Source organism: Panthera uncia, chromosome B1 (genome assembly GCF_023721935.1).
Source record: "Panthera uncia isolate 11264 chromosome B1, Puncia_PCG_1.0, whole genome shotgun sequence".
Classification (NCBI taxonomy): Eukaryota; Metazoa; Chordata; class Mammalia; order Carnivora; family Felidae; genus Panthera; species Panthera uncia.
This window is the reverse complement of record NC_064811.1, coordinates 33,896,656-33,912,248: the sequence shown is the minus strand read 5'-3', so window position 1 is coordinate 33,912,248 and position 15,593 is coordinate 33,896,656. Positions and strand designations below refer to the sequence as shown.

General features: G+C 39.4%; 1 protein-coding gene across 9 annotated transcripts in view; it reads right to left on the bottom strand.

The window, feature by feature from the left end:
* LIMCH1 (LIM and calponin homology domains 1) overlaps nt 1–15,593 on the bottom strand; it is a 327,784-nt gene that overhangs the window by 195,530 nt on the left and 116,661 nt on the right. For all 9 annotated transcript variants that reach the window (XM_049631913.1, XM_049631920.1, XM_049631908.1 and 6 more), the window contains exon 2: nt 4,936–5,006. In XM_049631913.1, coding sequence (XP_049487870.1) covers nt 4,936–5,006 — 71 coding nt within the window. The remainder of the gene's footprint in view (nt 1–4,935; nt 5,007–15,593) is intronic.

Genomic DNA, 15,593 nt, shown 5'->3' with positions numbered 1-15,593 from the left:
AAGGGCTAACTGTATTATCATCTTGCCATACTTACTTGATCTCTTTCTGCATATGCCTCTTTTTTCCTGAACATTTGCATCCAGTTGCAGGCTATATGCATAATCCTTATATTATTCTTATAACTTTTCTATGAGTTTGAAATTTTTCAAAATAAAAAGTTGGGTGGAAGACGGACTTCTAAAAGGTCCTGAACGGGGCGCGCCTGGGTGGCTCAGTCTGTAAAGCATCTGGTTCTTGGTTTAGGCTCAGGTCAAGATCTCAGTTTCATAGGTTTGAGCCCCACATCTTATCAGTGCAGAGTGCACTTGGGATTCTCTATCTCCCCGCCTCTCTCTTCCCCTCCCCTACTTGTGCTGTCTCTGTCTCTCTCAAAATAAGCTTAAAAAAAAAAAGTCCTGAGAAAATCTTTTCTAAAAAGTTATTTCATTTACCTGAACAGCATTTTTGCACTGCCCAAACTCACTTAACTTTATGTGGGTAAACAATTACATCCAAAATTTATCCCATAGTCCTTATGGGCTGGCAAACTTTCTGTAAAGGATCAGATAGTAAACACTCTAGGCTCTGTGAGCCATATACCAACTCTTGTCTTATTTTACTTACAACCCTCTTAAAATATAAAAACCATTCTTAGTGAGAAAACCAGTACAAAAACAGGCCAAAGGCCATAATTTGCCAACCCCTGATATAGACAGAATTCCATAGAGTTCTATCTAAATAATAAAGTCATAGCCAGGAAACCAAGTCAGAAACTTTCCTTTCTGGAATTATTTCAAAACAGTCTGATCCAGGGACAGGGAAGTAGACGGCAGTCATCAGCAACACTATACTGGGAGGGACTTCCTTAGGGAATAGTTATTTGCAGCCTTCCTTTTAAACCCTGAAGTCATATATTTGCCACATTTTGACCCCATTTTATTTACTGCTCCGCAGAGGACTCACATCATTTGATCGTTTAACCTCCAAACTTCAAGTACACACAGTTGGCAAAATCAACAGAGAAAGAGAGAAATGATTATAGCAAAAACACATCTACTAGAATTCTACTTGGCACACGCAGAGTCTGGTTTGTACTTGCTATTACCGTGAGTTATACATTTATGCCGAAGTATTACTGAATATGGGGGCAGCCTATGCAAAGCCATGGGTACTGCACTTGACAGGCAAAGTCAAAAAAAGCTCCCAGGGTGACTCTGACACTACTCCATTTCCACCTTATATGCTGCCTGGAGCCAGTCTTTTCTCTCTTGTCTCTGTAGTCCTTAGTAAACATCAGCACCCTTGCCTTTGTCTCCATCTGGTTTGACGGCTGTACGTAAGAAAGCTGAAATCCCTACATCTTCTGCAGACTAGAGCCTCCTTAGCCTCTTCGCTCTCTCATGCTTTCACTCTCATGGGACTTGCCTTCTTAAGAAGGACCACCAGGCCCTTGATACTTACATCCCAAGACCACCAACCCCATGCAGTCCTCCTTCACACTCCGTCATGCTGAGACCCAGCGGTTATCCTCTGCACTGCCCTCCTCTGCTTGCTCAGTGTTTTCTGGCACCAATTCCATGCCACCATCACTAACCTCCAACCAAACCTCTTGCTTTTCTCTCCCACTGAAATCCCAACTGTAGGCACAGGACAGTCGTTTAGAGCAAAAGCTAAGGAATCAGACTTCTGAATGTAAAACTTTCTTATCTGTATAACCTCAGCCAAGTTATTGAATCCTCTGTGCTGCTCTTCGTTCCTCTGTAAAATGGGTATGATAATAGTTCTTACAGGCCACATGAAAGTTTGGTAAGAAGGGAAATCAGGCCCCAGGCACAGAAGGGTGACCTCTGTTTGATGAGAACTATGAATTTTTTTTCAGTCTCATAAACAACTCAGGAAATGTTTAGTGAACAAAGAGCATGTCTCTCCAGTTGCAACCATCATTTAGAGCTGATCTAACTCAGACAAAAAGACGAGAGTTTGCTGAACAAAAGGAATCATTCACTGATGCCGTTCATGTATTTTTCAACTGGGGTCATTACACTATTACAAGACACCAACTGCGCTTCTGTTTTGAATAATATAAAGTTGAAAAACCCAACAATTTTTAAAAAGAGGGCTGTATGTTATGAAAGCCTGTCTCAGAAGAGCTGAATTGCTAGTTTTCTAAATCTGAAATTATAGGGATTTCTTCTTACGTTGTTAAACGCTGCTACATGAGTGGAGGTTTGGAGTTAGAACTCCTGAATCACCAGCATCCACGAAACTCCCTCTGCTTCTACAGGGTGGCACAGCCTTACACATTCTTCTCTACTCTCCACACACAGGTGCTTAAAACCTGTATGGATCCACTGTCTGGGAACCCACACTTTCCTGAGAGCCTCCAAATGGAGTTTCCTGCCTTTTGGTCCTTGCCATTCTTGCCAAGTCCCTTTTCTTGCCAGATGGGTCTCTGGATACAAGTCCCAGAAAACAAACCTGCTGATCTCAGTCTACAGCAGCCCAGTATGCTCCAGCTTGGATAAAACTTAGCCATGCCCCCGCCCCGACCAAAGACGAGGGGAAAATCTTCCTCCATTGCTCCCAACCTTCAGTGCATTCAGCTTTTGGGCCATGCTTTTGTTTCTCATTGCTCTGTGGGTCCTGGACTTAGAAATCTGTTTGTATCTGGTTTCTCCAGCTGCTGACCCAGCTTTCCCTCAAAGCCTCTGACTGAGACTCATGCTACTGGCTCTTTTGATGCAGTTCATTTCACCTTAGCAACCTCTGCTGGAGCTGCCAGCTGGAGTCCCACAAGGAAGCCAAGACTTGACCCTGGTCCTCAGACTCCTTCAAATACGCCAGTGGGTCTAATCTTCCATGTGTAGAAGACCTAGACAATAACTCACTTATTTTGGCCGTTCAGTAACACTTGTCCAAGCCTCTGTGTTGGCCAGTTCACTCAGCGTCATTCTTGGCTGTCAGCAGTCCAAACCCTTTATAACTTAAAGAGGCCCCTGGCTATAATCTGTGCCTCTATCTTGGCTAACCATAATATTTCCTAGGCCCAAGCCCCATCCCTCCACCCCTAAACAACTCTAACATTCAGTAATGTGTTTGTGAAAGGCCAATGGATAGTGCCACTGCTCACATGACAGAATCCATCCTCTGACTCAACATCTTTATCTGGTAAGAAGCAAGTTCTATGCGTGCAAATGTCTCCAGACCCAGAGCTTCAGCTTCAGATGAGCCTTCTCAGTCTAAAGTCTGGCAAGCAATGCTACTCCTTCACAGATTTATTCACAGGAATATAGTGGAGAGATGGACGCCTACAAGAGTTTTTGAAGCAAATGTGAGCTAAACAAAAATTGGTACCAAAGACCCACTTCAACAGAATTAAGACAGAATGATGCACATAAATTAGATCAGATTGTGGCTAGTCTGTAACATCAGGAGAAGGCTAAGCCCAGAATCATTGGAGAAGCAGGTGTTAGAACACAAGGGAAGTGTTTGGAGTCTGCCTGGGTTTATCTCTGGGGAGATGCTAAACTAAGTATGGTTTATGTAAGAGATGAGCTCAGATTTAGATTTAATAAAGGGAAAAGAGGCAATGAGGGAAGTAAAGTATGAGAAGAGAGAAGAGGCTCCACAGGAAGGAAGGAATGGAAACAGCAATCAGGGCATGTTAATTTCTCTTTGAGGAAAAAAGGACAGTGGGGAGCAGGAAAAAAATGCTGGCATGAACTGTGTTAAAAAGTGCTGCCTAATAATCAACATTTGTATAGCAAATGTAATTTTTCAAAGCACCTCACCCACATTATCTCATTGAAATTCATAAAAAGTTTATGAAGTAAGCAAGAGTTGTAACTTTTCATTACCATCTTAGAAAGAAAAGATTGAGACTCAAGAAGGTTAAATGATCTAAGGGGTACAGTAAGACTTGCATTTCTAGTTCTCAGGCTCCAAAACCGGAAGTCTTTCAACGACATTGGTAGGTCCCAAACAATATTCTGGAAGTCACCAAAATAAAGGTGCATTCTATGTAATTTCACATCCACAAAGTTCAAGATATAAGGCAAATAAATGCTATGGTGATAGAAATTAGAACAGTGTTTTTCTAGAGGTGGTTGAGATGGATTGGGAGGGGACAAGAGGGCATTTGCTGTCCTATATCTTCATCAGGGTTTAGGCTACATGCATGTACACAGTTCTCAAAATCCATCAGGTTGTATATCTGGAGCTGTGTTTTTCCTGTGTGTACATTTCACCTCAGTGGAACAAAAATCAGTATCTGAATTATAGAGCCTATTAAGTTCAAGTTTTGAGACCTTAAAGTGTATGTTCATCCATCTCTAAGTGTTAAGTCTCTAGTTTATTTTGTGTCTAGAACCACTTCACAGCAAGCTCTTGAAACCATCCCCACAGCCGCGCTTTATGACAAAACCCAGGTTCAAACCATAAAAGTTAAACATGGCAGTTATTGTTCACATTTGAAATTTGCCAGTAGCATAATATATTCAAAATGCGTCAGGGGAGCAAGCCCAGTGAGGAACATTAACTGCCATGTTTTAAGAAGTTGTAAGTAATTAGATGCATTGCTTCACATGGTACAAATTGCTTTTGCTTGGGGGATACAGGGGAGAAAAGCTGCTACTTTCACTACAAATGGGTCCACATCCTTCCAATTACCTGGGCTCAGATTCCTAAATTATAAATATTGGTTGGAGCTGAGTAGCAGCTACCAGGGACATCTTCTTTACCTGATTAGAAATGCCACAGTCCCCATCACTTCCCACCTACCATACACTAAAACTTCCTCACCTACTTAGGTTTACTGCCTAGCCCAGTGATTTTTTAAAATCTCAGAATCAAACTATGAATAAAATGCAAAACAAAATACGAAGCTTTACAGATGAACTGAATAGTATTGATGATTCTTCTTGAGCAAAACCAGTTGAACAATAGGCTATACTTACTCGCAGAGAAGGATTCCATTTTCTAACCCTGTCCGAAAATCTTTATCACCAAAACTTCTGCCGGTTACTTGCTGGAAAAAAAAGAGAGAGGGAGAGAGAGAGCATAAATTTTTCTTTTTTAATCAAGAATTTCAATGATTTTTTTTTTTAAATATTTAAGAGGCTTGAAATAACTGGTGGCATTCCAAGAATGGAGAAAATCTGTTAGGTCTGAATTTCCTTTCCATGTGTAGTTTGCTGAGATCAGCTAATCCTAAATGTAGACCATTATTTTGAAGGTTTTTCCTACCCAATTCCTTAAATTGTCTGTTCTTCCTGATAAGGGTGTTACTTTTAGGGTTTGGCCATGATAAGTCAAGGCCACAGCCTCAATCCACACACTTTCAAAAAAGCCTGCAGAAAGCACCACCTAAGGATAAAACATCTGTTTGTTAAAATATTATTGGGGGTGGGGGGAGTAGTGGGGAAGATACAGACACCTATCCTCAAGAGACAAACATCAAGACAGGAATATTAAAGCCAATATCCATACTAACTTGGTGTGAAAGAGGAAAATAAAAGCTGGAAAGGAACGACTAACAACACAGGACTGATGACCATTCTTGATACCTCTGGCTCTCAGCAGCCCTTTGCCCTAGGCACCTAGGGCAATCATTTGTTCATTCAATAAGTATATATTGACTATCTAGAATATGCCAGGTAAATATGTATACTAAAAACCCTAAAGCAACCTTTAAAACAGCAAAATAAAAAGTTACAGTTAATAAGCTTAAAAAGGAAATAAAACGGAATCATAAAAAATACTCTTAACAATGAAAAAAGACAGAAAAAGAGGAAAAGAGAATACAGAACACATGGAATAAAAAGTAAATAACAACACAATAAACTTAAACCTAACCATATCAATAAGTACATTAAATATAAATGGACTAAATATCCCCAATTAAAAGACAGACATTGTCATATTGGAAATAAAAAGTAAAACCGAACTATGTGGTGCCTAGGAGAAATGCACTTTAAAGATAAAGAGAGAAGTAGATTAAAGATAGAAGAATAGAAAAAGATAATAACATGCTAATGCTAATTTTAAAAAGCTGGATATTAATATCAAAGAAAATTTTAGAAAAAATAATAATACCAAGGACAGAGAAAGTCATTTCATAATGACACAAGGTTTAGCTCATCAGGAAGACATAAAAATCCTAAACATTTTTACATTTAATAAAAACTTCAAAATACATAAACCAAAAAAAGTCTGTGAAGAGAAATAGACAAATTCACAACTAGAGCCAGAAGAATGTTCTCTCTTTCATAACTGATAGAACAGTAGACAAAAAATCAATAAGGATATAGAAGACTTGAACAACACTGTCAACCAAATTGACTTAATTAACATTTCAACAATACTTCACCCTACAGTAGCAGAATACATATTTTTTTTCCTAAGTTCACAGTGAACATGTATTGAGATAGACCAATTTCTGGGTCTGTAAACAAGTCTCCACAAACTTAAAAGAATTCAATTCATAAAAAAGCATGTCATCTGGCCACAGTGGAATTAAATTTGAAATTAGTAACAGAAATATCTTAGGAAAAAAATCCCCAAATAATTTTAAACTAAGTGACACAATGTTAAACCTATTGATCAAAGAAGAAACAAAAAGAAATTAGAATATATTTTATAGTGGCAGAATGTGACAAAGGCACTAAAGCAGTATTTTGGGGAAATGTATAGCACAAAACACCTATATCAGAAAAAAAAAAATCTCAAATCAATAAATTCTGCTTCTACCTTAAGCAAATTAAGTCCAAATTAGGTAGGAAAAAAAAGGAAAAAAACTATATCAGTTGAAATCAATCAAACAGAAAACCAAAAAGCAATACAGAAAAAAATCAATGAAATGAAAAGTTACTTACTTGAGACCAGTAAAATTGAGAAAACTTTAGCCAGATTGATACATCTTTGGCTAATAAAATCGACAACCTTTGGTTTTTAGCCAAAAAAGAAAGACACAACTTACCAACAACAGGAATGACACAGATGATATCATTACATATTTTATAGACATTAAAAGAATAATGGGGGTGCCTGGGTGGCTTAGTTGGTTGGGCGTCCAACTTCGGCTCAGGTCATAATCTCACAGTTTGTGGGTTTGAGCCCTGCACTGGGCTCTGTGCTGACAGCTTGGAGCCTGGAGACCGTTTCGAATTCTGTGTCTCCTTCTCTCTCTTCCCCTCCCCCACTTGACTTCTGTCTCTCTCTGTCTCTCAAAAATAAATAAATGTAAAAACAATTTTTTAATTAAAAAAATTAAGAGGGAACATTACAAATAAATTTATACTAATACATTCACCAACTTAGATGAACTAGAGAAATTTCTTGACACAATCAACCAAGTTCATTCAACAAAGAAATAGGTAACTTCCCCAAAAGAAAACGTCAGGCTCAGAAGGTTTACCTGGTAAATTACAACAACTATATAAGAAAAAAATAATGCAATTCTACACAAGCTATTCCAAGCAACTGAAGAAGAAAGCATACTTCTCAATTCATTCTATGAGACCAGCATTACCTGATTCCAAAACCAGACAAGAATATTATTACAAAATAGATACACACACACACACACACACACACAATATGCCAACATGTTACCTCTTCATGGTGGAAAGCAGGTGTGATTTTTATTTTCTTCTTTAAATTTTCCCTATTTTCCTAAAACATTGTACAATTAATACACACTACTAATCATCAGAAAATCCAAACAATATTGTTTGTTTGATGTCTGTTTTTTATTTTTTTAATGTTTACTTATTTTTGAGAGAGAAACAGAGAGAGTCAAGCAGGGGAGGGGCAAAGAGACAGGGAGACACAGAATTCGAAGCAGGCTCCAGGCTCCGAGCTGTCAGCACAGAGTCCAGGGCGGGGCTTGAACCCACAAACTACAGATCATGACCGGAGCTGAAGTCAGATACTTAACCCACTGAGCCACCCAGGTGCCCCCGTTGTTTGTTTTTTAAAGAGCAGTCTAAGGAAACTAAGTGATCCCAACTCTTCCTTGTAAACCATAGTTCAAATTGTATTATAAAACATCCTCATTGCCAATCCCACTAGAAAGGCAAATCACAAGTCAATAAAATGTATGCCTGAAGGAAAGAGGAAGGAAGGAAGGAAGGAAGGAAGGGAGGGAGAAAGGAAGGAAGGAAAGAAGGAAGAAGGAAGTCCTTTGTTAATATCTTCTCATTCTTATTTAAGGGATGGTGAGAAAATGTATAAACAGTATTTTGTATTTACAGTTTGTAAATAAATAAATAGGAAAGATGTCCTTTACAAAGCTAAGATTTTAAACACAGACTTTAAACATTTTGGCATTTTCTTCCTGAATCCTAATTTATATTCTCAAAACACCACTAATATCTATAAAACTGACCCCTATTCACCAAGAAGTCATTAGAAAATTTTGAAAACATTTTCCCCCAGGTCTTTACATTTTTGTTAAAATTATTATGTTCTAGCACAAATGGTGCTAACTAACAATGAAACCCAAGAGAATTTACCTACATCTATTACAGAATCTCTGGCCAAGATAACCCAGGCCCCTTTCCATTTATTGAGCCATAATGACGGGCAGGGCCTAGAGATAGAAATACAAATGAGACATGGTCACTGCATGCAGAAGGCTCACAGACTGCAGAGGAGAGCAGATATCTAAATTCATACCATAAACAGACAGTAACAGGACCATTAAGATTATAAGAAAATATTGGTGGTCCATGGACCACCTAAAGTGCCCATGTGCTATTTAAAACTATATTGTATATGACATGTAGCCAGTGAAATATTGCAAGTAGATATGTTTAACAGTCCCAAGTCAGCCTGCTAATCCACATCCTCCAAGATGTAGTCTGATTAAATTCAATTTCCTAGACTGCCAATTCTGGAGATGGGAACAAACGCCATGTATTTGGAGGAAGGTGATCATTTCTGCCTCTATTCTTTTGCTTCCGTCCTTGCTCCTGTGTCTACAGGTCCCAGCATAACCTTCTCACTGCTCTCCACTGACTTTAATGTCTCCCTTTCTTCCAGGGCCACGTTATTTAGTATAGAGGTGTCTAGATCTTTGTTGGGAGGGTCATCAGTGGAACAGACCCCAGAAATTCAACAAGGACCATGCCACTGAAGAGTTAGGTTCTTAGACTAGTAGCAGCAGCATCTTTACCTGGAATTAACATTAGAAATACAGACGATCAGTCCTCCCATTCCTATAAGACCTACTTAATCAGAACCGCATCCAAAAAAGATCCCCATGATTCACATGCAAAGTAAAATTTACAAAGCCCTGAACTAGTATACAAAAGTAAGCCAACAGTTCAGAATGAGAAAAGGAGGACCTTTAACTGGAATCAGGATTTTGAATGAACTGTCTCAACAATGCCTCTCAGCAACATCTTTATCATGTGTTTACAATGCCACACATTTATTTTAACTCTAAAGACTAATTACTATTCCCTTAATGACAGCATAAGCCATTGCTATAAAAAACAATATGGCTGCCAAGATTCAACCACCATTACCAACAATCTGTGAGCAAGGTAAGGGAACAATAACCACCCAAACTCTTCACTAACCTTCCCACCTGGATTTCAACTGACTAAGGACTCTCAATAACCTCTCAGACAAGGTGCTGGCCAAGCCATGAGCTCCTTATGATTTTCCAAGGACACACAGCAGGATGGGAAGATCTAGTAAAGTTCTTAAAGAGAACCTGAAAGGGGGACCTGGGACATGGAGTGGGTGGTGAGAGAATCCAGGTTCAGGAGCATCCCAGGACTAGCAGTGGAAGAGCAACTTGAAATGTCAAGAGCACTTTATCATTTCCCCTAAATCCTGCTCTCCCCGCGCTGCTGATCCTCACCCATCTGATCAATTAATCCTTGCAGCTTCATCCTTGCAGTTGTTCAGCTTAGCAATGCTTGACCCTTACCTTTCATACCAATCACACCCACCAACAAATTCTGTTGATTTTCCCTTCAAAACTTATTGCGAATCCAACCACTTCTCACTGCTTCCATGCTACCACCTACTCCAAGCCACCACCATCTTATACCCGGATAAGTCCCTTACCTGGCTTCAGTGCTTCTACCTTGCCTCCCTTCCATCTATTCTCAATAGAGCAGCCAGAGGAATCCCATAAAGTTGGATCATGTCACTACTCCACTTAAAACCCCTCAATACCTCCTCATCTCACTCATAGTAAAAGCCAAAGTTCCTTCAGTTCCCTGAAGGTATTCACCAGAAAAACAAACAAGCAACAACACAACAACAAAATGATAGGAGCACATGGACCAAACCCTAGACACCACCATGACGTCAAGGGTGGCCATAATGAACATCTCCCCATTCAAAGAGATCCTCAGAAGCACTTATGGTGGCAGTTATATCCGCATCTACGTCCCCTGTGCGTTTCAGGAAAGCCCAATAACAGATTTCTTTCCTGCTTTATGGTTCAGGGTTAATTCACTTTCATTACTAAGCAAAAGATTTGCTATTTACAGCAATGGAGGGACATGCTATAAGTGTCAGATTAAAATACTCAATGAATGGATAACTTACCGGAACATTGATTGTTTTAAAGGAAAAGGAGCACTTCCATCTATCTTAGCAATTAACCAAAAGCAGAAGCAAGAGGACATCACAATGTGTCATCACACTATTTTATGCACGTAATTATGGTTTTAATTTAATTTAATTTAATTTTTTTCCAATTATATTTAGTTCTTTTTTGAATTTTATTTTTTATTTTTTAAAATTTACATCCAAAGTAGTTAGCATATAGTGCAATAATGATTTCAGGAGTAGATTCCTTAGTGCCCCTTCCCCACTTAGCCCATCCCCCCTCCCACAACCCCTCCAGTACCCTCTGTTTGTTCTCCATATTTATGAGTCTCTTCTGTTTTGTCCCCCTTCCTGTTTTTATATTATTTTTATTTCCCTTCCCTTATGTTCATCTGTTTTGTCTCATCTGAGTGAAGTCGTATGATTTTTGTCTTTCTCTGACTAATTTCACTTAACATCATACTCTCCAGTTCCACCCACGTAGTTGCAAATGGCAAGATTTCATTCTTTTTGATTGCCGAGTAATACTCCATTGTATATATATACTACATCTTCTTTATCCACTCATCCATCGATGGACATTTGGGCTCTTTCCATACTTTGGCTATTGTTTATAGTGGTGCTATAAACATGGGGGTGCATGTGTCCCTTCGAAACAGCACACCTGTATGTCGTGGATAAATGCATAGTAGTGCAATTGCTGGGTTATAGGGTAGTTACATTTTTAGTTTTTTGAGGAACCTCCATACTGTTTTCCAGAGTGGCCGCACCAGCTTGCATTGCCACCAACAATGCAAAAGAGATCCTCTTTCTCCACATCCTCGCCAACATCTGTTGTTGCCTGAGTTGTTAATGTTAGCCATTCTGACAGGTGTAAGGTGGTATCTCATTGTGGTTTTGATTTCTATTTCCCTGATGATGAGTGATGCTGAGCATTTTTTCATGTGTCAGTTGGCCATCTGGATGTGTTTTTTGGAGAAGTGTCTACTCATGTCTTTTGCCCATTTCTTCACTGGATTATTTGTTTTTTGGGTGTTGAGTTTGAGAAGTTATTTATAGATTTTTGGATTCTAACCCTTTATCTGATATGTCATTTGCAAATATCTTCTCCCATTCTGTCGGTTGCCTTTTAGTTTTGCTGATTGTTTCCTTCACTATATGCACGTAATTATTAAGTAAGCTCATCTGTATTTGATTTCCCTCTCATTGATCTAAAAGGTAATTATGTTTCTGAGTCTGTTCATGTCAATGGCACTACTCTAAACCATTCAAATAACTGAAATATGGAGGATTTAAAAAAAAGTCTAATAAAAATCCACAGAACTTTATGGTGATATTTTTATGATGTGTTTATAATGTAACACGTTATATATCAAAATGCTACACTTTGCTAATTACTTTGTTACCACTGTTATTAATTGCCATGAATAGCCAAAGATTGCCAAGAATCAGTCTCTCAGCCTGATCATTACCATCTATACAAACTGTATTTCAGAAATGTTTTCATAATCTTCAGGGTTTTTTTTAAATGCAATCTAGTGGGTAAACTGAAGTCCACCAATAAACTGTAAGCCTGAAGAGGATTTTAATATTCTTTAATGTTTTTTATTTATTTTTGAGAAAGAGAGAGCATGAGCAGGGGAGAGGCAGAGAGACAGGGGACAGATCCAAAGTGGGCTCTGTGCTGAGAGCAGCAAGCCAATGCAGGGCTCGAACGCACAAACCATGAGATCACGACCTAAGCCGAAGTCTGATGCTCAACCGACTGAGCCACCTAGGTGCCCCAATGAAGAAGATTTTCAGTAAATGTTGGAAACCCTATTATAATGATCTTAAGAGGAGATTCTATTGGCTGACAAATAATGGTCCCTGGATTCAAGCAATTGAAGAAAATACAGAATTTAATATAGATTGACTTAACTTTTGAAAACCATGGATATTTTCTCTAAATTGCTGTACAAAAACAGGTACATTTGATATTACATTATTATTTTGTTTATTGTCCAGCTCCACCCAGTCAGGTGAGAATGGGAAATTTTCTTTGTTCTCTTCACTTTTGCATACTCTGTGCCTAGAAAAGTACTTGGCTCACAGTAGGTACTCAATAAATATTTGTTGAAATAATAATAATTAAAAAAAGGTATGCTTTCAGAAGGTAGTGATTTCCTACTATAAGCAGTAAATGAAAAATAATACCTCTTTAAAATTCACCAAAGAAGATTATCTGTGGCTTATTATGCTCCCTTGTCTTCTGATCATATTTGACTTATTTAATAAAAAAGGACATTTCTGCATATTTTCACACTTAAATTGCAAAATAAAACAGTACAGAACTGCTCTTATTTTTCACATTTACTGAGAAACAAATCCGCTGCTATTTCCGTCTCCTTTGTGGGGTTGCTAGAAAAATCAAACCAAGTTTCTATGGGAACTCTTCATAAACAATCATAAGTCATATTCCTCTGAACCAGAATTAGCAGCTAACCAATCAATCATCTACTGAATACCTATTTCATCCCAGGCAAATTAATAGGTGTGTGTGTGTGAAACCAAAATAACAAGCTCTGTACCCTACCCAGTAAGAGTCCACAATCCAAGGGGAAAGATCAAACAGTATAGTAGGTGTTGGAAGAGAAATATGGACACAGCTCTGCAAGAGCAGAGAGGAAGCAATTAACACAAATTGCACAACTAAAGGAATAGTTGAAGGATAACAGTTCACCTTCACATACTAACTACCGTATCACATCACTCTCTGTTCTAGATGCTCGCCAAATATTACTTTATGTAATCCTCGTAACAACCCAGTAAGGTGGATCCTAGGACTATTATTACCATTTTAAAGTCAAGGAAACCTAGACACAGAGAGGTTAAGTAAGTTGCCCAAGGACACAAATCTACTAAATAGGAGAGCCAGGATTGAACCCTGGTAGTGTGACTGCAGAGTTCATGTTCCTAAGCACAATTCTGTGCAGTATCTGAGCAAAGGAATGAACTCTCTCTGCCTAAGACAGTCAAGGAAAACCTTTGGGGAGCTGACATTTGAGTTGGTCCTGAAGGATAAGAGGGATTCTCCAAAGTACGAAGATGAAGTGGGACACTCCAGGCAGACACAAAGACTTGTATGGGTTTCTTTGAGCAAAGAGGAAAAGTTCTAAGGGCTGACCACAGGAGGAAGGCAGGTGGGGAGGGGCGGGGTGGTAGAACATGGCGTGCCAGAGTGAGCATGGCCCAGACAGTAAAGGATCTACGTGTTACAATTATGGATTGTACTTGATCCTGAAACAAAAGAGATACCCCTGAAACAAAAGAAGATGAAGGCAAGGGTGTGGTTCTTTGGCAATCATTCTCCCCATTTCCCACTAATTCTCCATTCCGAAAGAGACAGTCTCAAAATGACATTTTGCTTGTTGCTCTCAATTACTTCCTTGCAGATTCTACCACCCCCATTTAATATAGAATGGCTTTGCTTTTGGAATCACAGTGCGATGGAAACCATCTGGCCAGACCTCCTTTAGGACCACTGCTTCCAGCCTCCCACACATCCCTTTATATACAGTACCTACACCTACCTTTTCATCCTTTCCTCAAAAGGAAGAAATATACCTTCTCTTTCCTCTATCAAGGCTCTGGATGCCATCCCTCCCCTTCCCCAGGTGCTTACCTTACCCCTTGGTCCACAGCATTCTTTACCTCCTTGCTGGTTGAATGAGTTCCCTCTTCTTCTAAGAATGCTAATTCAATCTAGCCCATCAACTATCCTGTTTTTCACAGTCCAAACTCCCTGTACGAGTATCCAGTACCCATTGCCCTTATCATCATAGCTCAGGTGCCTACAAGCTGTCCACATTTAATTCACCGAAAATTCTTAGAGGGTTGAGTTGAGACTCATGAGTCTGACCCTGAGCTCCACAAGCACAAACTAAATCATAAGTAGATTGATGAACTTCTTTTAATCCTCAGCTCTCCTACTTATGAAATGATACTTATACCTACTCCAAAGGTTTTCAGGAAGAGTAAGTGAATTAGTGTATGTCAAACCCTTCCCACAGTACCTGACCCACAGCAAGAGTTTGGTCAATCTCATTGTTAGTATTGGCAACAATACTGGAATTAGATCGCATTATTGACTTCTCTTTTTCCAATACTCTTTACAGGTCTTTCCTCCCTGATCTTAATTGATGCCACGGTTTACTGGTTCTCTTCTTAAATTCTAGTATTACCATACTGTCTGATCCACTGAGACATTTGCTCTGCTGATGTGCATCAAGGCCCCAGCACCATGACAGTCAACCACTCACCCCTGTTTGGATCACTTGCATGTTCTAGGCTTTTCCACAACCAGACACTCCTGCTTTTCTTTCTACCTCAGTAGAAAGTAAGCATTTCAGTAAATACCCCATCACTGTAGCCTTACATACATGTACCTCATTCATCTCCTACCTGTACAACATGGTTCTTTTTCTCCTTTCTTCACGCTGCCTTTTTCTCTCTCTCTAGCCACACATTCCCTTCCCTGGGTAGCCCCATGCCTTTAAATACGTCACACACAATAACTCATAAATTGTTATGAGTTTAAATATCCCCCCTTTAAATATCTTGCATATCCTAACTCACACACTTTCCTAGGTGGTACTGACCCTTCCCCCTTGAAGTCAAAATGAAATCACCCAATTTCTTACTTGACTTCTCCACTTGGGTACCTAATGAACAAGATCAAAAGAAAATTTGTGATGTGTGTCCCCTGGTCCAACCTGTTCTACTCCTGGTCTCTTCCATATCAAGGGAAGGCACCACCATCTCCCATCCCTAAGAACACAGAGATGCATTTAAACCATCAAGAAGGGCAATGCTTCTCCCTCTAAATGTACTTTATGCCTGCTCTTTCCCCTCGTCTCTACACCACCACACCAGCCCAAGCCTCCACTGAATCTCCTCAAGATAACAACGGCAGCCACTGCCCTGATCTCTCTGCTCCCACTGTGGCCCTTCTGCAAACCGCCTCCCATGCAGCACCCAGGAATCTTTCTATAGATCCATC